This window comes from Acipenser ruthenus, chromosome 6 (assembly GCF_902713425.1).
Source record: "Acipenser ruthenus chromosome 6, fAciRut3.2 maternal haplotype, whole genome shotgun sequence".
Classification (NCBI taxonomy): Eukaryota; Metazoa; Chordata; class Actinopteri; order Acipenseriformes; family Acipenseridae; genus Acipenser; species Acipenser ruthenus.
Window position 1 is genome coordinate 3,052,360 of NC_081194.1, and position 16,393 is coordinate 3,068,752.

Below are 16,393 nucleotides of genomic sequence, written 5' to 3' on the forward strand. Positions count from 1 at the left end.
TATGGGAATAGAGTAGTGGTGCGCGAGCTTTTTATATTACGCCTTCTTTTCTTAGAATACATTTTGTTGCGCATAGGAATTAAATCTAAGACAATAAATCTGAAAATGTATAGAAGATCTGTGGCTGCGCGTACCTGAAAGTAACACTACACCGTTATATCTGAAGCTACCATGCAAGCACACGCATTGATGCAGCTGCCTTAAACTCCAACTCCAGAATGTGTTTGTTAGTATGTAGCTAAATCTGGCCTTTTGTTTGGTTAAATTTAGGGGAAAAAAAAGTACACGATTTACATTAAATCCTGAAAAAACCACCGGTTAAAACATTAGTGATTTTTTGCGCTTGTCGTCCTATATATGGAAACCGCCATTTCGGCTCTGTTTAATTTTTAAAAGCTTTTTAAACATTTAAAAACAAAGAACATAACATGTGGTCAACTAAAATGTTATCACACCAAAATATTTCACAAGTATAGAAACATCAGCAACTGCATATGGATGAAACGCAGTTCAGATGTCATAATTTTATTATAAAACAAGAATCACACAAATATATACAATTACATAACAACTGCTATAAATGGACTCTAGTTAGACAGATTCTAGTTAGACAAACTCTAGTTAGACAAATTCAAGAACTATATATGTATATGTATATGTGTGTGTGTGTGTATATATATATATATATATATATATATATATATATATATATATATATATATATATATATATATATATATAAACATTACAAAATCAGAAATCATAGATTGGTTTGTAACTTCTCTTGCAAAATGTATTTGAAATTGTATAACAGTCTCTTCTGCCGTCTGCGCAATGCTTGCATTACCATTGCCACCTGTCGAGTGGGCTCCAATAATGGCGCCTGTAGGGGTTACACGCACTGAATCCTGCTTGTCCTATCTTTCTTTGGCAGTGCAGCGGATGTTGCGAAGCTGTGTAGCAACGTTTTTCTATTGGCTGTCGCCCGTTCTGGTCCCCTCCTCTGCAACCTTTTACCTCGTGGGTATTTCCCGCGAGCGCCAATTCTGTGCTTGACTTGCGTCGGAGTCGCGTGTGTGAGAAGGAGAGGAGAGATGGAGGTTGCTAGCACTGTTTAGGTCTAATTAAGAAGTACCAAGTAAACCCATAAATAAGCAAAAATGGCGAAGCAAAGCAGTATTTTCAACTTCTTTGCTAAGTCGCCCCCTTTGAAAACCAAACTGAAACCCAGCCCGTCTCCCATCGAGGCGGACCTGCCTTCTTCAGTGCACAAGTCCAACACTTCTCCCAAGGAAGAAGCGAAGCAGGCAGCTGACACTTCAAAGAAAGCCCCGGCAAGGCCGAGCAAACCAGCATCCGGCCAGGCGGGGGTCGGCAAGCTCTTCGGAGATAAGAAAAAGACGCCAGGAACAACAGAAAGGTAAAACGACACGATGAACCTCTGTAGTGTTCGCCATACCTGTATGCCTTTGTCTTCATTTTATAGTTATATATAGGACGAGGCCAGCGTTTACATCGTGAATAGCGCGATTATTTATTTAAAAGTATTGTGTAGGTTATGATAGTTGTTCTTATTGGACAAGCTAATCTGTTTACAGAAAAAAATACACGGTGCTTTGCTGTGTGTTTATGTAATGTGTGACTGTCGAGAGTTCGGAATGTCTAGGGTCTGACTTGGTTCATCGGCAGTGTATTGTATAGGACGTGTAGTGTGTTTTGGATATATTTAACTGTAGTTAACTTTAATTATAAAGATGCTCTTGGTGGTTGATTTGCTGAGCCTGCAGTAACTAGCTGCAGAGCACATGCTGTGCCCAGCCTTTAGTTTGATCAGTACTGACTGTATTCTCATTCCCTGAAGGGGAACGCTGTTTGAAAATAGCCATTTTCGTGTCGGTGGCTGGGGAGGATAAATAAATGTTAATAAATTGATTTGTAACAGATTCTTCAATATAGAAAACATAAATTTCTTGGTTTAGTCGAGGTATCCGCTGAACTTTTCATAACTAACTTATCTGTTAGAACTTGCCTGTAACTTAGTGTTTGCATCACTTAAGGACATGCATGAAGGGAAACGCATACAGTTGCATTCTTTAGCCGCGTGGGCTGGTGTTAAGCGATTTATAAATGTATACAATTTAAAATGTTTCGTCAAACATGCATGAAATTGTAAATCGTTTGCCCAAAGTACCTCTCGGACAAGGCCAACTTTAGTTTCACACATTTCTGTTCTAGAGCTTCCCCTGCGTGATTGGCGCTCTGCCAGCTCAATCCTTTGTGTGGGCGGGTCTTTGGTCCTGCTGCCTGTATTGGGTGGTGCCTTGTACTTTGCAGAATACTGTAATAGCCAAGTAGATTAGGCATACTGTAGGCCTTATGCATTTGCTTTAACAATATTTGTAGTAGGTTTTAACTAATTGATCACCCTCTGATCTTACATTTCTGTCTTCTGACACCATTGCATTTCAGCTGCCAAAGTGATTAAACAGTTTGAAAGGTAGCATCAGAGGTTCTTTACCAGAGATTAGGGACCTCATATTGACCAATCAGATTAAAGGAAATCTCCAATCCATTTTCAAATAGCTCATAACCTGTTTTTGATAATGCCAGTGTTAACGCCATAGGGAAATATTCCTAATAACAGACTAACAAAGATATTGGCTGCATACATAAACTAGGATTTTCTTGGTCAAGTAGGACCGTGGGTATTGTATTAGAATAAATTACCTTTTTTGACAAATCTGACTCCATGAGATTGTGACTTAAGTTGCAGGGTTATATAAACACTATATGGCTGATGTGTTGAAGACCATGACATTGACTGTATGGTTGGTCATGTAGCAAAAACTGAGGTATAGACTAGACAGGACACTTTGAATTCCTATTTGGTACTTTGTTGTAATAGTTGGTACTGGCTGTAGGCTGTAAATTCCATTACCAGTGATGTCCACGAAAAGTAAGTTGCACTGCCATTTTGTTTTAACACCTTGCTTTACATTACTTCAGGATTACCAGCCATTCTTTTAGGAATGCGGGGGGTGCTTTATTACAATTGTATTTCCCCTATTCACTCGCCCATCCGCTGTGCACAAAGAAAAGAAAGCATGTTGATCTGTCTGTTCTGTGGTATCCAGGTAACGTGTGGGTTGTCTTGCAGTAAAACCACATGCCAGTTCAAACCTGGAGACCTGGTGTGGGCCAAGCTGGAGGGACACCCTTGGTGGCCCTGCCTGGTGTACAATCACCCCAAGACTGCGGAGCTCCTGAGGGGCAAGGGGAAAGCCCAGAGAATCCATGTGCAGTACTTTGATGTGCCTCCCATGAGGGGCTGGGTCAGCGTGAAGTATGTCAAGCCGTACCAAGGTAAGGGAGGCTTCAGCTAACTTGCCAAATTTCATTGAAAAAAAAAAAAAACCTGGAACAGCTGTATTTATGTAATTTGGTGAATTCCATTTAGACTTGACTTTTGTGGTTAACAGAAATTAAGTTATCAAAACAATATAATAAGAGAAAATAAAAACAGGTAGGGGATGGGGCTTCAAAGTGGCATATCCAGTAAAGGCGCTCCACGTGGAGTGCAGAAAGCGCCCTATATCCTGGAGATCGCAGATTCGAATCCAGGCTATGTCACTGCCGGCTGTGACCGCGGGTTCCCAGGGGGCGGCGCACAATTGGTCGAGCGTCGCCTGGGTAAGGAGGGCTTAGGTCGGCAGGGGAATCGAATCCACGGTTCACCGCGCACCAGCGACCCCTGTGGCTGATAGGGCGCTTGCAGGTCTGCAGTGGAGCCATTCAGATCTGTGTTGTCTTCCGGAACTATAGGTCTGATGGCTTCGCTGTGGATCCGCAGTGCGAAAAATGATGTAGTGGGAGGGCGCGTGTTTCAGCCTCTGTTTCCCCGAGTTGCCGAGGGTTTGCAGCGGTGAACCGGGATCTAATAACACAATTGGCAATTTCAAATTGGGGAGAACTGGGGTAAAATCATTGGCAACAGTTAGTTTAAAAAAAAAAAGGTGCCTGATAATGTAATTGTGCCAGTTTTGTGACTGTGCTAATGCTGCATCCTGTGAGTTAATATACTGTATAATAAACCATTTCAGCTTGCAACTTCATATGAAAACTCCTTGGACAAAACAAAGAATTGCATATTTCATATATTGTTATTTAATGGTGCTTTGCATCTATTCAAGTCTTATTGATAACTGAATTCCTTTTGTTGTAGATTTCAGACAGCGCATTTTATTTTTATTTTTTTTAAATGTAAGGCTCAGGCGCAAGTAGTGCGAAAGTGGGTGGTGTGTTCTTCAGCGGGAGGCCTGAGATTCGCAGAGCAGTGGACTTGGCAGACAGTGCCATGAAAGACGACACCGAGAAAAGGCTTCAGCTGGCTGTGTGTGTGGAGCCATCTGACGATGAAGATGAAGAGGAGAATGAGATGGAGGTGAGCTGATCAGCAGTAGTAAAGGTTCAGGGAGATTCAGGGTGGGGCCCACCTCAATACCTGGTTGAATCCAGAGGTGTTAACGTGGGGTCTGTGAGCATTGTCAAGCAGGAACTGATAATGCAGGGATCAGTGCATAATTTTTATTTATTTATTTATTTATTTATTTATTTAGCAGACGCCTTTATCCAAAGCAACTTACAGAGACTAGGGTGTGTGAACTATGCATCAGCTGCAGAGTCACTTACAATTACGTCTCGCCCGAAAGACGGAGCACAAGGAGGTTAAATGACTTGCTCAGGGTCACACAATGAGTCAGTGGCTGAGGTGGGATTTGAACTGGGGACCTCTTGGTTACAAGCCCTTTTTTTTAACCACTGGACCACACAGCCTCCATAATAAAGCCATTCTTGTGCATGGAGCTGGGGAAGCTGTGAGTTGTGACCAGGGTTGGGGTCAATTCCTATTTTAATTCAAATTTGTTTTTAAAATAGATTCCGAATTTTAGAAACATAGTAATTGTTGGGATTGTTCGACGGCTTTCATTTTAAGCTAATTAACAAAATACTGTTAATTGCAAATGTCATCAGTGATGTGTTGGAATTGATTAAAAGGTAATTGGAATTGATTTTAAAAAGGATTTGGAATTGACCCCAACCCTGGTTGTGGCTGTGTTTTGTTGCATGACTCTGAACTGCTGCACAACGAGAATTATTTAATGCTGTAGGTTTAGCACTGAACACATGCAGATTAAAATGGTATATATCTTGAATTTGAGTGTACTGTGGAAAACGGTGCCAATCAAAATGGGGTGGGGGTGGGGGAATAAACAAATTCAGTTATCACTAACAAAATATAAATGGAAAGACAGAAGTGAAAATTGTTCTATTGTTCCCCCATGGACCTGTTGATGCACGTTTTATAAGCATTAATCTTAGATTTAAATAGAAAATATGAAAGTGTTTTTAATTCTTTTGTTTGGAAACCTATTACTGTTATTCTTTTGGAACTAGAGCCTCTCTGCAGTAGCCTTCTTGCCCTCTTAATAAGCTAACCACAAATCTGGCAATATTAGTCAATGTTGCTGTCTAAATGCTCCGAGTCATCTTGCAGTGTTTTTCCAAAGCAGAGTCTTTACAATTCTATACTGAAGTTGTTTTGCAAGGATGGAAATAAGACCCATTCCAGGTTTTACTAGGAGCTTGATTAGCTGCAGTGTGTAGGTGATAAGCTCAGGTGTGTCTTAGTAAACTCCTAGTGATACCTGAAATGGATCAAACTGCTGTGTAATGGTAGTCTTATTTCCATCCCTTTTTTTACCTGCATTTTAGATACCTAAAGATCTCTGGAGTAGAGTAGGAAGATGCAGAAGAGGTTTTAAGATAAATCTTGTAACTTTACTTTCTTCTTTTTTTGAGATTGATGAGGAACACAGTGATGAGGAGGAGGAAGAGGTAGTCAAATCTAACAAACGGCCAGCCAGGCAGAGCAGAGCCGGTGGTCAGCAAACGAAGCGGAGACGCATCATGGTGCCGTCGGACAGCGAGAACTCGGACGAGGAGTTCAATCCGGATGAGGCGGAGGCGAGCAGCGATGAGGCGAGCAGCGGTGTGGATGAGAATGAGGTCAGCGAGCCTGAATCTGAGTCTGAGGCAGACCCCGAGAGCCCAGTGAAACCAGTCAAGAGGAAGCAGGAGACCATCAGAACCCTGGCCAGAGAGAAAACAGCAAAACCCAACAGCCTCTCAGAGATGCCAAAGAGGTTGCCTGTGGTGGCCGCCGACACCAAGTTGAGGTTGTCTGCGTTCTCTGCCCCAGAGAGTTTTGAGAGCCAGACCACCTCTGCTGGGGGTACAACAGCAGGAGGCGGAGGGACAGTTTGGGATCATGAAAAGCTGGATTGGCTCCAGGATGGCAAAAGGAAAGACTCCAAAAAACGAAAGCAGACAGACCCAGACTACGACCCAACTACTCTCTACATCTCGGAAGACTTCCTCAACAAATGCACTCCGGGCATGAGGAGATGGTGGAAGCTCAAGTCTGAGATGTTCGATGCGGTCCTTTTCTACAAAGTGGGCAAGTTCTATGAGCTGTATCACATGGATGCTGTTATAGGAGTCACAGAGATGGGGCTGATGTTCATGAAGGGCTCCTGGGCTCATTCTGGCTTCCCAGAGATTGGTTTTGGGCGCTACTCTGACGTGCTGGTCCAAAAAGGATACAAGGTGGCAAGGGTGGAGCAATTAGAGACTCCTGATATGATGGAAGCCCGTTGCAAGACCATGGCGCGCCCAACTAAGTTTGACAGAGTGGTGCAGCGGGAGGTGTGCAGGGTGATCACCAAAGGCACCCAGACCTACAGTGTCCTAGATGGAGCTTCATCTGAGAGCCATAGCAAGTACCTCCTGTGTGTCAAAGAGAAAGCTGACGAGGAGTCTTCGGGATGCTATCGTACGTACGGTGTTGGTTTTGTGGACACTTCGGTGGGCAAGTTCCACGTGGGTCAGTTTCAAGATGACCGCCACTGTTCCAGGTTCAGGACCCTGGTTGCGCACTACGCTCCAGCCCAGCTGCTTTTCGAGAAGGGCAATCTCTCGGTGGAAACCCGAAAAATACTAAAAGCTTCTCTGGCTTCTGCTATGCAAGAGGGCTTGCAATCTGGATCCCAGTTCTGGGATGCATCCAAAACACTAAAAGTCCTAGCAGAAGAAGGCTACTTCAAAGAAAGTAACAAGAAAAATGGAGATGCCGAAGAGGCACTGCCCACTGTGCTAAAAAGCATGACCTCAGACAGCGATTCCCTGGGCCTCACCCCTGGAGAAGGCTATGAACTAGCCTTGTCGGCACTTGGCGCTTGTGTGTTTTACCTCAAGAAGTGTCTTGTAGATCAGGAGCTGCTGTCAATGGCCAACTTTGAAGAGTACGTGCCCGTGGACATGGAGATGGGCAAAGCTAAGGATCCTTTGAGCTTCTTTGCCACGACCCGGCAGTGCATGGTGCTGGACGGCGTGACGCTGAGCAACCTAGAGATCCTGCAGAATGGGTCGACGGGCACCGCTGAGGGCACCCTGCTGGAGAGGCTAGACAGCTGCTGCACGCCCTTCGGCAAACGGCTCCTGAAGCAATGGCTGTGCGCGCCGCTCTGCAACCCCTCCTCCATTGATGATCGCCTCCATGCCGCAGAGGACCTGATGGCCCTCTCAGAAAAGTTAAGTGAGATCAGGGAGCTCCTGAAGAAGCTGCCAGACCTGGAGAGGCTCCTCAGCAAGATCCACAGCCTGGGCTGCACTCTGAAGAGTAAGGATCATCCCGACAGCAGGGCCATCCTCTACGAAGAGGTCACCTACAGCAAGAGGAAGATTGCAGACTTCCTCTCTGCGCTCGAGGGCTTCAAAGTCATGCTGGAGGTCACCAGGATCATGCAGCCGACTGTGGAGAACTTTCGATCGAAGCTGCTGAAGCAGATAGTCAGCCTCAGAGGCGAAAGTGACAAGGGACTTTTCCCTGACTTATCAGCGGAGCTCAAGAGATGGGAGACGGCCTTTGACCACCAGAAGGCGCGAAGCACCGGTGTCATAACCCCTAAAGCAGGCTTCGATCCTGAGTATGATCAAGCTCTGTCAGAAATCAAGGGTACAGAACACAGCTTACAAGAATATTTGGAGAAGCAGCGCAAGCGATTGGGCACCAAGTCCATTGTTTACTGGGGAACTGGCAAGAACCGTTACCAGATGGAGATCCCAGAGAGTGTGACAAACAGGCATGTGCCAGAGGAGTATGAGGTCAAGTCCACTAGAAAGGGCTACAAGCGTTACTGGACTGGAGAGATTGAGAGACAGTTTGGTGAACTGGTGGCCTCTGAGGAGAAAAGGGATGGGGCTCTGAAGGACTGTATGAGGAAACTCTTCTACAACTTTGACAAGAACTATAAGGACTGGCAAACTGCTGTGGAATGCATCGCAGTGCTAGGTAAATTATCTTCCCTCTCGTATGCCTTCCCTTTATGGCATTTAATTTTCAGTTTGTGTTTTTTTTAAAAGCTTTGTTGCATTTAAAGAAATAGTAAGTAGAACATATGAATCCACAGTGTTTTCCATCTGGAATACTGGCTAAACACATCAGCACTTACTGTGACTTGGGACTGTTCAGTGGCCAGCTCACAAAGCCAATTATCTAACTTGCATTAAGTTTGAAGTTCTCAAACTAAACTTGGACGGGGGGTCTGAGAGCATATGGAAGAGGCATGGACCAGTGTGTGTGTATTAATCTGAGCGCTTTATCTTTTGCTTTTTACAGATGTCCTCATCTGTCTGGCAAACTACAGCCAGGGAGGGGATGGACCCATGTGCCGCCCCGAGGTGGTGCTGCCAGTGGATGGCGTTGTGCCTTTCCTGGAGCTGCGAGGCTCGCGCCACCCCTGCATCACCAAGACCTTCTTTGGGGATGACTTCATCCCCAACAACGTGTTCATCGGATGCAGTGGAGAGGAGGATGAAGAAGAGAGTGAAAGCCAGGCCTCCTGCGTGCTTGTGACAGGACCTAACATGGGTGGCAAGTCTACCCTTATGAGACAGGTGAGGGGATTCCTGTGTTGAGAGTTCGCCCACTTGTCATAACGACCAGGTGGCCACCAAAAGAGAATCCATCCAAGGCTTGATGCTGAACTGGCTAAACAGATACAAGCAATGCAAAATGAAAGCTGTGTAGGACCAGGCCAGGTCTTACTGAAAGCCTTGTATGCAGAAATATGCAAGATGTTCCTACATGCAAGGGTGCTGAAGCTTGCATTAAAACCTGAATTGGCTCGAAGCACTAATCAAATGGAAATCTTTATATATATATATATATATATATATATATATATATATATATATATAAAATATATGTGTATGTATGTATGTATGTGTATATATATATATATATATATATATATATATATATATATATATATATATATATATATATATATATATATATATTATATAATATATATATATATATAAGGATAGCTTTCCTTTTACTCTATGGGTTAACAGAATCACAAAAAAGCTATATAAAATGCGTGTTCTCGCATCACAAAATGTGTGATCAGATGGCAGTTAAGAAGAATGATGTGTGGAAGCCAAAAGGGATGCTGTGTGTACCGGAGGAACTGGTGTGGTAGGAAGTGGTATTGTATCTGCCCAGGTGGCTGGAGACATTTCTCTGTTGCTGTTTTAACTTTAATCTGCCTCCTGAAAGAACAGCTTGTCACAGTAATGCACGCATTGGACAATGTGAATACTGTGCTAAACTGAGCTGGGGGATTTCCCACGGAACTGCCCAGGTAATCGGCTGGTAGCCATGTTGGTAGCCTGGAGATAGAGAAATCTTATGAGAGAAGTTGTAATATTTGCAAAGCAAGGTGAAGTTCTTTACAACATTAGCATTGCATACAGTGCTCTTAAAAGTAATTTGGCCACATTCCCACCAAAAAGGGGGGTTTTGATCTGTAGTGCTGTGAGGTGCATGCTGTTTGTGCACCTTGATCTGTGTTTTATCACACCCAACAATGGCTCTCTTGCTGTTCTCTTCAGTGTGGGCTCATGGTGATCCTGGCTCAGCTGGGCTGCTATGTTCCTGCAGAGAGTTTCCGGCTCACTCCTGTGGATCGAGTCTTCACTCGGCTGGGAGCATCGGACAGAATTATGGCAGGTGAGCTGGATATGGAAAATCTGTTTGAGGATAATGATGATAATAATAATAATAATAATAAATAGTATTATAAGTTTTTGTTTATGTGGTGAAGTAGTTTTCTCACTGCTCATGGATTATTGGGTTCCACAATGCCACTTTATGACTGTAAACAATCATTTATCAGACGTATCTGGAAAAAATATCACCGGACGTGCTGTAGTACAAAGTGATGGCTTGATGTGACAAAACCTGTGAGTTCCATGGAAATCCATCAACCCCTTGACAATGTTAGAATAACTAAGTCTGAATGTTAGGGATGTAACAATTCATTGTGTATTGATGAATTGTTACTTTACATGATATTGTATCATGAGAGGTTTGTATCGGAATACAAGATCAAAACCACAGCATACCTCATTGTAGTTCTTGGTGTGTTTTTATAGTTTGGTATGAATACATACTCTCCCCAACTTGTTTAATTTGTCTTTTAACAAAGTCAGTCATTAAATTATTTGATTATTCTGCATCATACAAGTAGTCCATCACATGTATCATGGCATGCATATCAATATGCAGCACGTGTCCAGACAGAAAAGTTAGAGTTGAGATAGAAAGCGGATTCTAAACACATCTTACTAGTTTCATTTTTATGTAGCTCTGACCCCAGACAAACCCGTGAGCCTGGCTGCTGAAACAAGCACTGCTAACACAGCTAATGAGTTTGGCGTGTGGTTCCTCTTTTAGGTGAAAGTACCTTCTTTGTGGAGTTGAGCGAAACAGCAAGCATTCTGCATCATGGTACTTCCCATTCCCTGGTGCTGCTGGATGAACTGGGTAATGCATTTCTTGAATTGATGTGTATTCAGTCTAAGCCTGGATTTACTTTGCTTAATATAAGGTGAACTGGGAAAAAACTGACTTCAAACATTGTAAAACTGAGCAGAAATGATCTGTAGTGTACCTGTATTCACGCACTGCACTATGAATTCAGTGTTATTATTATTATTTGTTTATTTAGCAGACGCCTTTATCCAAGGCGACTTAGAGACTAGGGTGTGTGAACTATGCATCAGCTGAGTCACTTACAACTATGTCTCACCCGAAAGACGGAGCACAAGGAGGTTAAGTGACTTGCTTAGGGTCGCACAATGAGTCAGTGGCTGAGGTGGGATTTGAACTGGGGACCTCCTGGTTATAAGCCTGTTTCTTTAACCACTGGACCACACAGCCTCCACAAGATAGTGTTGGTGGGTGTAGCTCAGATTCTTATTCAGTACTGTCTAATTGTAAAAACTTTATTGGAGCACTCATTCTCATTAAGTTGCATTGTATTTTGAAACAATCATTCTTGTCAAACACATGCATTTCATATCCTTTTGTAGGAAGGGGCACAGCTACTTATGATGGCACTGCCATTGCAAGTGCTGTGGTTAAGGAGCTCGCTGAGAATATCCAGTGCCGCACTCTGTTTTCCACACATTACCACTCCCTGGTGGAGGACTATTCACACTGCACAGCAGTACGGCTTGGGCACATGGTACGTAGTTTTTCGACCTGAAAAAAGAAACAAGGACCAGGGGTCATAAATGGAGATTAAAGGGGCATTCAGAACAGAAAATAGGAGGCACTTTTTTACACAGAGAATTGTGAGGGTCTGGAACCAACTTCCAATTAATGTTGTTGAAGCTGACACCCTGGCATCCTTCAAGAAGCTGCTTGATGAGATTCTGGGATCAATAAGCTACTAACAACTAAATGAGCAAGATGGCCTCCTTGTTTTGTAAACTTTCGTATGTAGTACAATACAGTACATGATGTTGTACTCAACCACTATCGATATGAACTAAAACAGTACTGTTCCAAGTATCAACAAAGCACATTTTTGTAACTCGTACACTAGAGCAGCTTATTGGTTTTAACCCTTAGTGGTCTATTTATTCAGCGTGTCGGGTCCAATTTATTTTCACACGCAGTTTATTTTAGATGCGCTGTTTAAGTATTTTTTTTCCTCCACAGTAAAACAGGTTTAAAAGGCACTGCATATCAACAGGACACTCAGTACTGCATATCCAGCCCCGTCTCACCCCTTGTTCGCTGTATTTTTCACATACTTCTTCATAGTAGTGCATACCAATAAATCATCTCCTGATCACTCGTTTTATCACCAAACTCCTCAATAATGCGATCCAAGTCATTATTTTATTACTATAACATCTAAAAAAAGCTCTGCAAATGTCTGATTCTTTGAGAGCTGGATGCAGAAGCAGTTATCTTGTTTGTTTATGTCCATGTTATCTATGTGATGCCGGGGCTATCTGTATTCATGAGATACGCCCCTTTTTTCTTTTTTTTTTTTCGGTCTCACTCGGCCATTGAATGGTTTTCTCGGCTTTTTCCAGAGAAAAAACTAGACACCTGTTTTTTACATCTTTGATGTCGGACAGGGTCTGACATTGGACCTGGGAGGGAAAATTGCAATGTCGGACCAGGTCTGACATAAGACTGCAAAGGGTTAAAGCTAGTGTCTCACAACCCTTTGACGCTACACTATGATTCCCGGGTGCGTGTTTACTACATTCTTTAATAGTTTAGTCTTCTGTGCACATTTTCCTTGAAACCAGAGATTGTTGGTTTGCCAGTTTGTTTACATTGCTAGAGGCAATTGTAGCTTTCTCCCTTGAAGTTTACTGTCCTCTCTGTTAGAGGGAGTGTGAAGTATGTATTTAACCTCTGTCAGCTCAGTAAGTGAAAACCTTTTTTTTTTTTTTTTTTTTTTTTTTTTAAATGATTAATTCACATTGGCAACCAGTCATAACCAGTTGCATTCCTGAAGGTACAAAAATAACAATTGAGATGGTATAACATAGCTGATTTGAGTTGGCTCTTGTTTTTATAAAGTCTTTTGTCAGCAGTGAATGGGTAAGAGGAGGGGACCATTTTTTTTCATTTTGATTAACCAGAACTAAAATCTGAGCAAACCCTGTTTTCCCTGCTACCAGAGTTAGTATTTTAACTAAAAGGTGCATCAGGATTGCAAGCCTATAAATTAACATTCTTGTGGGTCAAATGCTCACATGATAATGCCATCATATTGTTTGCAGGCGTGCATGGTTGAAAATGAGTGTGAAGATCCTAGCCAAGAGACGATCACATTCCTGTACAAGTTCATCAGAGGGGCCTGTCCTAAAAGCTATGGCTTCAATGCTGCCAGGCTTGCAAACATTCCTGAGGAAGTCATTCAGACCGGTCACAAAAAGGCAAAAGAATTTGAAAGAATCACCGTCTCATTAAGGGTCTTCAAGTAAGTAGCTTTTGTTATGAAACCATAGAATCCTTGCTTCACCACCAGAACTGCAGGTGTCTATTTTTTTTTTTTTGCCATGTCGTATTAGAGGTACATACTCCCACAAGTGCAGCTTTAGGATGGCTATACTTTCACACTCATTATTACCAAGAGAAGAATCCTCCTAGTTGATAATGGCATAAGAATTGCAATTCCATGTAAAGTGGATCTCTCTTAGATGTCCAAAACCGAGCCAGTCCAGTGTGGTTCACTTGTGAATCAAGAGTAGATTCAGTCACTTAACTGGCACCCATAGTTAAAAAAAAAAAAAAAAAAAGTGAATCCAACAACAAAAAAGACAAAACTTGCAGCATGACTTAACAGTATTTACAAAAAGGGCATTACAAAGTACTTGGGCTAAATAATATGGATACAAAAAAACAAGTCTACAAATGACACTGCAAGGAATTGAATAAACAAAGCAAGCCTTACAGTATAAAAATATCAGACTTAAGCATGGATTACACATTTGATATGACTACTGCATCGCGAAACAAGTGGAAATTAAACTCCATTTCTGCGGCCCCAACTTCAGGTTGACACTAACTGATGTTCCACTTGCAATTTGTTAGTGGTGGTTTCATTTTGAAATAGATCTAAATTTAATAAGTGTGTTTTAGGTAACATGACTTGTCTGTTTTAAAAAAGCCTTCCCTATGAAATGCACTTCACACACAAAGTGGGAGTGAAAAACTGACAAGCCTCTGTGTGCACAGCAACAGATCTAACCTGGTATAACAAACATCCTTGCCAGACTTCTCCCATTGAGAAATGGCAGGAGTGTGCATCTCTCCTGTTGTTGTTTCTTCCCTGTTAATGTGAAATAAAAGGAAGGGGGAGGAAGGTTGTCAATGTTCACTTTTGAAATGGATTCAAGGTGGATGTCAAAAGTGCAATACCCACATTGACAAGATTTAGTGCATCATTCATTTATCCAGCTTGAATAACAAAGGCAAAATTGATGTAGAAGTTAGGGTGAATCTCAGATTAGGGCACAGTACTGTTAATGCCTCATGTGATTATATCCAGATCCTATTGCATATGTAACATCCAGGGTTTAACAGCTGCAGCAGAATTACCAAAAACCTAGGAGTGCTTTTTTGTAGAGGGGATGCCTTGTTTTGAGTGACAGTTAGTTCCAACTTGTGTTCTTCTTCCAGGGAACTCTGTTCACGTGCTGAAGATCCAAAGGCAGATGCCAACACGTTCACTTCACTGGTGAAGACCATAATCGAACTTTAAAAATGTTATGGAAAGTGTGTTCTTTTCTTAAACTTTTGTTTACTCCCCCTCCAGTCAAAAAAAGGTTATTCACTACTGTAATGATCTAATAAAGTTTATTTTTAAAAATGACCAGTTTTTTTTTTTTTTTTTTCTTCTAGGAAATTAAACCCTTTAATTCACACTAGCATCTACATATTGGTTATTGAATACTCCACAATATATTAAGTCTAGATGTTATGGTACATGCATACACTTTCAGGCTGTTTTGATAACCCACTGTCACCAATACACAAAAAAAGCAGCTATGAAACTAAAGGCCTGTATATATATTTGTCTCAGCTTCAATACAGCAAGAAGCATATCTATCTATAGTCTCCAGCAATATTACACTTTGTAACAAACACCAAGCTGCTCAAAAGATTGTGAACAGAGTGTTTGTATGAGTGCTTCCATGAGACCGTGTTTGTTCCCATTCAAATTAAATATTTCAAAAGGGCAAATTAGCACTTTCATTTGATTTTCTTAAAAATAACAAAAAATGTATTAAAGTATTCCTTGGGTGTTTCATAGAGTAGCAGATTTCCACTTTTAAATCAAATATACAAAAAGGTAATTAAAATACCTTATGCCTACTTAAAAAAAAAAATACATAAATAAAAACACTAAAACAAATAGGTAGAGATCTAGGCTGGAATCCTAAATCTTTACAAACCTCAGGTCTCATGAAAACACTAATTTTTCTTTTTATTATTTTCTTAAAATTTAATCCAGACAGTTCTCTTTTTTTTTTTTTAAACACATATTATTAAAACCAGGAACATTGCTGGAGGCAACATAGTGTGTGTGTATTTTTTTTTCCTCTTTCATAGAAAGAACTTAGGTACTGGGACATGAGTACAGTTACAGCAAGTCTAGGGTGTGCTATGAAAGAATTCAAGTACAATAAGATTTTTGCTTGAAAGTACAAAAGCTACATGAGAAAGCATTAAAATCATATTTCTCAATACATGTTTAAAAAAAAAAAAAAAAAAAAAGCAGGAAGTGGTAGATCACATATTACCATACATATAAACCAATGCAAATCTGTACCCATATAGCCATTGACACAGCAGAATATGTATAGCTCTGCTTGTCTACAGAATGGTACTGCTGCTGGGTGGAGAATGGCTCTATGCTGCTTGTAAAAACACCAGCTCAAGTTGGATCTACAAAACTGCAGCGTAACATTTCCACATCTGTCCCTCCAGAAAGTCTTTTAAGTTTTTACGCAGTAATGCTAGAGTGCCCAGTCCTTTCTTTAATCCTGAGTCAACATGTTGCTTGCTAGCTTTCATTTACTTTCCTCTTGAATACGTACATTGGGGTGGGGGGCGTTAGTAACACAATGCTCCAAAGCTGCAACGATTTGTCAAATCCACAGATATCACAACTCAAAGCAATCTTCTTTCAGAACTGGGCAGCTGTATTGTCTCTCCTCTTCCCCACCCCCTCCACAAAGAATTGAACTTTACATATGGAGTTGCTAACTAGAATGCCAGAAGCTCTCGACTTGAGTTCAGTTGTGCTGCAACGTATTGGATTCTATAGGTGGCGCAGAGTCATACAGAGTATCTGTATCATGGGTAGGTTCTCCAGCCAACGTGCACGGGTTAGAAAGTGTTCCAGCACCACAGTCACAGAAAAACCTGCAGGAACAAATAAGCACAAGG

The 16,393-nt window shown here is 41.7% G+C and overlaps 2 protein-coding genes across 3 annotated transcripts in view; one reads left to right on the plus strand and one right to left on the minus strand.

Annotated features, from left to right (window-relative positions):
- The first annotated feature begins 1,032 nt into the window (after positions 1 to 1,032).
- On the plus strand, positions 1,033 to 14,813 carry LOC117411126 (DNA mismatch repair protein Msh6-like). The gene is made up of 10 exons (XM_034018294.3): positions 1,033 to 1,420; positions 3,158 to 3,363; positions 4,266 to 4,441; positions 5,860 to 8,410; positions 8,738 to 9,015; positions 10,018 to 10,135; positions 10,862 to 10,951; positions 11,500 to 11,654; positions 13,219 to 13,418; positions 14,621 to 14,813. The coding sequence occupies exons 1-10, from the start codon at positions 1,161 to 1,163 to the stop codon at positions 14,700 to 14,702; spliced, it is 4,116 nt and encodes a 1,371-aa protein (XP_033874185.2). The 5' UTR covers positions 1,033 to 1,160; the 3' UTR covers positions 14,703 to 14,813.
- The window catches only part of LOC117411127 (F-box only protein 11), a 40,243-nt gene continuing 38,633 nt past the window's right edge, over positions 14,784 to 16,393 (minus strand). Inside the window, exon 22 of one of the 2 annotated variants that reach the window (XM_034018295.3) lies at positions 14,784 to 16,369. In XM_034018295.3, the coding sequence (XP_033874186.1) occupies positions 16,240 to 16,369 (130 nt within the window). In that variant the 3' untranslated portion in view covers positions 14,784 to 16,239. The remainder of the gene's footprint in view (positions 16,370 to 16,393) is intronic. The other variant, XR_009328824.1, reaches the window with a different exon arrangement.